An 8081-nucleotide genomic window follows, 5' to 3' on the forward strand; every position below is an offset into this window, starting at 1 on the left:
ATATATAGCATTTTTATAACAACTGAAGTTAGTGTAGTTACTTGATTGTGACATCATGTCTGGAAAATACATGATGCAGTCTCTGTAAAGGACAAAGAGGGGGGTACCAACATTTTCAGGAGAATGGTGGGAGCCGGCTGTGTAGACCATGAGTGTAAAACTCGAGGCTCAGGGGCCAAATCTGGCCCATCATAGCTTTCTAGGTGGTCCTCTAGACTCCAGACGGAAAATTATATGAATCAATCCCTCCAGTTTTTCCGGTGCTGACCCATAACCTTGGGTTTATTGCAAATTTTTCACAAAAATATTCAGTTTAAGTGATGCTAACTCCCAAACTTGATGTCAAGTTTATATTGCGCTCGAAACGGTGAGTAATAAAACGTCACCATTAACCTCAGACATTAGCACAAATGCTGCAAAATTAACACCAGAAAATCTGTGACTTTGATAAAACAAAAATCACAAAAACAAATTCCTGAGGATTATTACTGAGTGCAGAGACAGCTGCTCATGAATGTTTTACCAGCTTGTTAATGGGTCTGACATGATGAGTTGTCTATATTTTAAACTGCAGAACAGCTGAAGCTCTGAGTTCCTGTAAACCAAAATATTGTCTGATTTTCAACATGTCTTTGTTTTCCAACGTTTTCCGTTTTGCTTGTGATATTGCATGAACTCACAAGTAGACCTTTTCTGAGAAACGTTTTATTTTTTACAGACTATATAATAGCCACTTCAGTCATAGATAATGCATTTCTGCCGCCTCCAGAGTCTTTGTGATGAAGTCCAGCAGGATCTTTTCATTCCCAGCATCCTTCAGGTAGAAGTGAGAGCCGTCAAACATCCTGACGGTGAAATCTCCAGCTGTGACGCTCCTCCAAGCTGCTCAGGACAGACATGGAAACAATCAAGTGTCTCCATCAAAAATATACATTTAAGTGCATGTTAGCCTGATATAAATGCTCTCAGTATAAGTTTAAGTAAAGCTGCACCAATTGCAGTTTTCTGGCCGATTACTGAACTTTAAAATCTCTGACCTGCTGATTCCAATTGTGGCTGAGACCAATTTTTTTTGTAGGAAATGTTGCTGAGTTGTGGACAGTAGGGCGACTTGTTGACTGGAGACTTGACCCGGTGGGCCGGTCTGCCAGTCAGACGCCGTCCTCGCTGATTTTTAGACCTTTACTGATAAGATCGGCTTCACATGCAAGTATCGGCCAACCACCGTTCTCCCAAAATAGAGGAAATCAGAACTGACAAATTGATAATTTTAAGTATTTCCAGCAATTATTATTTATCATTAAATTGTAGGATTTTTTTTCAAACTTGAATTTTCAACTCATGAGACACAAGGAAAAAAAATCTGTAAGCATTTTATAGCTTTTTTTTTTTTATCTCCCAATTCATTTTTTTTATTTTTATGTTTTTTATGAGTATGAACTCAGACTTTCTTGAAAGCTTGTAAAAATGTATTTGTCATTCATTTCAATGCAGAATGGGACTAAAAAGGACATTTTTTCAGGTGTGAAGGGGTCAGAGTTCATCAGGACTGACCCTGCAAGTCGTGAGGAACGTCCTCCTTTCCGTCGAAACACGTGACGGGACAGGACAGAACCGGACCGTCTGGTTCTGAGCGCCTACAGGAAGGGAATCTGTTCAGTGAAATGAGTCTGGACTGAACTGGGAGGGGAATAATGAAAACACGGACACGACGTTACTACTCTCGTCTCCAGTGTTGTAATGGCGGAGCAGAAGCGTCGCGTTCATCCGATCAGACAAAACCAATCGAGACTCGAACGATTAACAAACTCTTAAAACTTATAATCTGAAAAGGTTGAAGGATTATAAACAAACATAACCGGAAAAGTAACATTAAAGAGAATACATTTTAAACTTCATTAAACTTAGGCTGGGATCTCTGCACATGTTACGCCCGTGTAAAGGGGAATAATGAAAACACGGACACGATGATACTGCTCTGGTCTCCAATGTTGTAATGGCGGAGCAGAAGCGACGCGTTCATCCGATCAGACAAAACCAATCGAGACTCGAACGATTAACAAACTCTTAAAACTTATAATCTGAAAAGGTCGAACTTTTCAAGGATTATAAACAAACATAACCGGAAAAGTATCATTAAAGAAAATACATTTTAAACTTCATTAAACTGGGATCTCTGCACATGTTACGCCCGTGTAAACGGGAATAATGAAAACACGGACACGACGTTACTACTCTCCTCTCCAATGTTGTAATGGCGGAGCAGAAGCGTCGCGTTCATCCGATCAGACAAAACCAATCGAGACTCGAACGATTAACAAACTCTTAAAATTTATAATCTGAAAAGGTTGAAGGATTATAAACAAACATAACCGGAAAAGTAACATTAAAGAGAATACATTTTAAACTTCATTAAACTGGTATCTCTGCACATGTTACGCCCGTGTAAACGGGAATAATGAAAACACCGACACGATGTTACTACTCTCGTCTCCAATGTTGTAATGGCGGAGCAGAAGCGTCGCGTTCATCCGATCAGACAAAATCAATCGAGACTCGAACGATTAACAAACTCTTAAAACTTATAATCTCAAACGGTCGAACTTTTCAAGGATTATAAACAAACATAACCGGAAAAGTAACATTAAAGAAAATACATTTTAAACTTCATTAAACTTAGGCTACTTTTTACTGTATCGGCCTGTATAGCGCTGAACTTGAAAAACCAAAATAATCGATCGCAGATCACTAGATCTTGTTTTCCCTTCTAGTTCTCTAAAATAGTTTTATAACCACTACACACAGACCTGTAGTTCTCCACGACGCGCAGGTCGGCCTTCAGGGCCGGCAGGAAGAGCCTCACAACGTCAGGGTTGGCCAGCAGCTCCGGCGGCGTTCCCCCGACGGACGCCAACCACCGGAGGAACTCGCCGTCCGATAACTCGCTTCGTTTTGGAGCTTTGAGGCGAGTTTCAGACTAGAAGAGTAAAACAGCATGGGGTTAATGGAGAGCAGGAAGTAATTTAATAATTCGGACACGAAAACAAGAACCTAACTTGACGCAAATGTTTTCAGGGACTTCTATTTATGTTAAAAATAACACTGAACAATTCAAGATGCCATCATTTTCAAGATGGTCGTCAAGCAAAATGCACATCTGAACTACATTTTCCAATATTTATCACAGATGCTGTTAAATCATACATAATTAAATCCCCAAAACAGATTTACTGATAATTGTTTGATATTTCAAGATGGCTGCTATGGTTGTCACGGAAAATTTATTTCTGCACTAAAATTGCCAATTAGGTGAATGTTTTTGGTATCAAATCATAGCCAACATTTTTTCTTGATTTTGTGTTTCTTTTTCTGGTGGACATTTTTCAAAATGGCCGCCATGGTTGAATATATGTTCGCACTAAAATCAGCAGTAGTTATTGTCTGGTTTTATTAATGTATTATGAATTTTATTCAGTTTTTACTACTATTTTATCTCTGTAACTCTGCATCTTGAGATAAAGTTTATCCATCCATCCAAAAACAGAATTTCTGTCCAATATTCGCAGCACAGTAAACATTTAGAGAACAATGGCAAACAGAACCAGGAGCAACCAAGACCAGAACCTGTGAGGTTCTGGTTCCTGCAGGAACTAAGGCCTTTAGGAACATGAGAATCACGATGAACTCACATGTGGAGCTGAAGCTCCAGACAGGAACATGTGGATCGGCTCCAAGTTGTGAACTTTCTTCAGATCTTCTGCAACAGCAAAGCTGGTGAGAGCTCCAAAACTGAAAAAATATTTATAAAAAAGTAAAAGTGTGGTTTGTTGAGAGAACCGAGAGATGTTAGCAGATGATTATGTTGTCTATTTAAACTCCTCCAGGAGAATTTCACTCTGATTCTCGACTGCTGAATGGAACATACTGACTACTCATAACTGCTCCACATTACCACTTCCACTGGCTGTGAGATGTCCCACCTCACCTGTGGCCAAACAGAGCAAACGGTTTCTCCTTCAGCAGCGGCAGCAGAGCTGAGATGACTTCATCCACGATCTGCTGCATGTTGTCGAAGAACGGTTCCCTGGCTCGGCTCTCCCGGCCCGGCAGCTTCACCGCCAACACTGGAGCCAAACAGATCAACAGCTCCGTTACTCCCTTAGCGCTCCGTTACTCCCTTAGCGTTCGTTACTCAGATAGCGCTCTGTTACTCAGTTAGCGCTCCGTTGCTCCCTTAGCGCTCCGTTGCTCCCTTAGCGCTCCGTTGCTCCCTTAGCATTCGTTACTCAGATAGCGCTCCGTTACTCAGTTAGCGCTCCGTTGCTCCCTTAGCGCTCCGTTGCTCCCTTAGCGCTCCGTTGCTCCCTTAGCGCTCCGTTGCTCCCTTAGCGCTCCGTTGCTCCCTTAGCGCCCCGTTACTCCCTTAGCGCCCCGTTACTCCCTTAGCGCCCCGTTACTCCCTTAGCGCCCCGTTACTCCCTTAGCGCCCCGTTACTCCCTTAGCGCCCCGTTACTCCCTTAGCGCCCCGTTACTCCCTTAGCGCTCCGTTACTCCCTTAGCGCTCCGTTACTCCCTAAGTGCTCCGTTACTCCCTTAGCGCGCCGTTACTCCCTTAGCGCGCCGTTACTCCCTTAGCACTCCGTTACTCAGTGAGCGCTCCATTATTCAGTTAGCGCTCCTTTACTCCCTTAGCGCTCCGTTACTCCCTCCCTTAGCGCTCCTTTACTCCCTTAGTGCTCCGTTACTCCCTTAGTGCTCCTTTACTCCCTTAGCGCTCCTTTACTCCCTCCCTTAGCGCTCCTTTACTCCCTTAGTGCTCCGTTACTCCCTTAGTGCTCCTTTACTCCCTTAGCGCTCCGTTACTCCCTTAGTGCCCCGTTACTCCCTTAGTGCCCCGTTACTCCCTTAGCGCCCCGTTACTCCCTTAGCGCCCCGTTACTCCCTTAGCGCCCCGTTACTCCCTTAGCGCTCCGTTACTCCCTTAGCGCCCCGTTACTCCCTTAGCGCTCCGTTACTCCCTTAGCGCCCCGTTACTCCCTTAGCGCCCCGTTACTCCCTTAGCGCTCCGTTACTCCCTTAGCGCTCCGTTACTCCCTTAGCGCGCCGTTACTCCCTTAGCACTCCGTTACTCAGTGAGCGCTCCATTATTCAGTTAGTGCTCCTTTACTCCCTTAGTGCTCCGTTACTCCCTTAGTGCTCTTTACTCCCTTAGCGCTCCTTTACTCCCTCCCTTAGCGCTCCTTTACTCCCTTAGTGCTCCGTTACTCCCTTAGTGCTCCTTTACTCCCTTAGCGCTCCGTTGCTCCCTTAGCGCTCCGTTACTCCCTTAGCGCTCCGTTGCTCCCTTAGCGCTCCTTTACTCCCTTAGCGCTCCTTTACTCCCTTAGTGCTCCTTTACTCCCTTAGCGCTCCGTTACTCCCTTAGCGCTCCGTTGCTCCCTTAGCGCTCCTTTACTCCCTTAGTGCTCCGTTACTCCCTTAGTGCTCCTTTACTCCCTTAGCGCTCCGTTGCTCCCTTAGCGCTCCGTTGCTCCCTTAGCGCTCCGTTGCTCCCTTAGCGCTCCTTTACTCCCTTAGCGCTCCTTTACTCCCTCCCTTAGCGCTCCTTTACTCCCTTAGTGCTCCGTTACTCCCTTAGTGCTCCTTTACTCCCTTAGTGCTCTGTTACTCCCTTAGTGCTCCTTTACTCCCTTAGCGCTCCGTTGCTCCCTTAGCGCTCCATTGCTCCCTTAGTGCTCCGTTACTCAGTTAGCGTCCATTATTCAGTTAGCGCTCCGTTACTTCCTTAGCGCTCTGTTGCTCCCTTAGCGCTCCGTTGTTCCCTTAGCGCTCTGTTGCTCCCTTAGCGCTCCTTTACTCCCTTAGTGCTCCGTTACTCAGTTAGCGCTCCATTATTCAGTTAGCGCTCCGTTACTCCCTTAGCGCTCCGTTACTCCCTTAGCGCTCTGTTGCTCCCTTAGAGCTCCGTTACTCGATTAGATCATCACAAAGGAAGCAGACATTTAAAATAAAGCCTCAAAACCGGTAAAAAGCAGTGGTGGGTACACTTCCGTTAATAGAGGAGCTAATTTGACCTTTAGCACTTTAGCGTTTTTGCTAACTTTGAAAACATTTAGCACAGTTAGGTTTCCCTAAATTAATTTTCTGTATAAATTTTAAAATGGTAATTTGTTCAGTTGTTGTGTAAACCTTCAATTGAATGAATAAATAAATAAAATAATTTTTATCAAAAACTAACTTAACATTTTACTTTGTCTGATTATGCAATTCTAAAATATTAAATGAGTCATAATTTGATCAGTTACTCACTACTTGACTTTTACCAGATACTTTTTCACTCTTTGGTAATTTCTTGGACGGCTTCTGATTCCTGTACCACGGATAAAAACATGTTGCAGCAGACCCACAAACTGGCTTAAAGTTAAACCCGCAGCAGCTTTCCGGCATGTTGAACGGTGCAAAGTGCAGCGCTGGTCCTGCAGGAAGTAGCTTTACCCTCCACGGAGCTGTTCAGGACGTCCCCCCAGCGGGCGTAGTGGATGGAGCCCCCGCCTGCCCAGGGGAAGCAGATGAGCCTGGTCACAGCTTCCGGTCTCCACCGGAAGCAGCTGATCACCTTCTCCATGCGGGTTCCCCAGGACCCAGCCGTTTCTCCGCCAGCCTGTCGCTGCAGCAGCGGTTCCTGCTGTCTTTCTTCTGTGGTTCAGGAACTGAGGGATCCGATGAAACGGTCCTGGAGACATCTACAGGCTGGACCAGGAACTGCATCCAGGAATCCAGAAAAAACAGGTAACCAGAGAGAATAAATAATAATTATTACAAATAAACTCATCAGAGAGCGACAGGATTCATCAACATGTTACCGACCAGACGTTAAAAATGCAAACAGGGAATAATAAACGAAGAATAATGATATTCTACATAGTTACAGTAATTTTACACATTTTGAAGTTCTGACTTAAAATATTTTATTTGTATGTTTTTATTTTATTTATGTGGAATCAGCAAAGTGTATATATATATATAATTGTTAGATAAACTGTTAATTAGTTTTCTATTTTTTGTGGATATTTATTGTAAAGCTGTGAAATATTAATAACTTTAGACATCTAATTATTATAAATTATTTAAGTATTCAAAAATACTTATGAATACTTAAAAAATTAAGTATGGTTTAAGATTTAAATATAATAATTATAACAATTAATAATAACAATAATAAATCTAAGAATACTTAAATTAATTCATTTAAGTATTAATTTATTTCATTAATTAATTCGTTTTTATAATTCAACACATTCTTTATTTAATTCATTCATTCTGTTTCGTAATTATCTCATGTTTTCCAGCGTAACATTGTCACTAAAAGCCGCTTTTTTAAAACAAAAGTTTTCTTAAATGTCAAGCATGACGTCACCCTCTTCAGGAAATGACGTCCTTTTCTACAGTTGGTATTTCCTGACGGGTTTCCCTTAGCAGAGGAGGGGACTGAAACTGTCGCAAACCACAGAAATTTAATACACACACTCCGGAAATTACGTGTTTTCACCCTTCAACCTAAAAGAAATCTACAATTAAAAATAAATCAGAAAAAGAAATTCAGAAATATAACATGTAGCAGACAGATACGTTTCTTTATTTCTGCTACTGCTTCATATTGTTTTTATGTTTTGCTTTAAGAAACCGTTTTCCATTCCTTATTAGACACTCGCTCTTAAATGCATCATGTATGTTAGATTTAGGATATTTTTAATAATTCATCCATAAAAAACACAAAGATTAAAATCAGCAGCATAATAATAAAGTTCATGATGAAAAGTTTATTTTATTGGTGTAGGCATTAAACAGCTAATGTTAAAGGTAAAAGTAAGGTGCCGAATTGGACTGCTTTCAGGTTTTGTGTGTTGGGAGATATATTACGAAAATCAACAATTTATTAACTCTTTTTGTTTTAACATAAAAATCCACACAATAAAAATAATTTGGGCTTTCTACTTTTGTTTGTTTTTTTTACTCGCCAAATAAAAGCAGAATATAAATGAACTCAAGATTAAAATAAAAGTTAATATTTTGAAATAAC

At 41.9% G+C, this 8081-nt stretch overlaps 1 protein-coding gene across 2 annotated transcripts; it reads right to left on the reverse strand.

The window, feature by feature from the left end:
* Nucleotides 1–689: 689 nt before the first annotated feature.
* On the reverse strand, nucleotides 690–6751 carry olah (oleoyl-ACP hydrolase). Of its 2 annotated transcripts, none has more exons than XM_008422938.3 (6): nucleotides 6497–6751; nucleotides 3986–4124; nucleotides 3690–3789; nucleotides 2808–2977; nucleotides 1555–1637; nucleotides 690–882 (listed from the first exon to the last, which is right to left on the reverse strand). In XM_008422938.3, the coding sequence occupies exons 1-6, from the start codon at nucleotides 6624–6626 to the stop codon at nucleotides 740–742; spliced, it is 765 nt and encodes a 254-aa protein (XP_008421160.1). In that variant the 5' UTR covers nucleotides 6627–6751; the 3' UTR covers nucleotides 690–739. The 2 variants fall into 2 exon arrangements, with proteins under 2 accessions (XP_008421160.1, XP_017162933.1); XM_017307444.2 differs by lacking the exon at nucleotides 6497–6751 and adding an exon at nucleotides 6311–6476.
* Nucleotides 6752–8081: the final 1330 nt, after the last annotated feature.

The sequence above is a fragment of the Poecilia reticulata genome, chromosome 11, assembly GCF_904066995.2.
Source record: "Poecilia reticulata chromosome 11, P_reticulata-male-v2, whole genome shotgun sequence".
NCBI classification, from domain to species: Eukaryota; Metazoa; Chordata; class Actinopteri; order Cyprinodontiformes; family Poeciliidae; genus Poecilia; species Poecilia reticulata.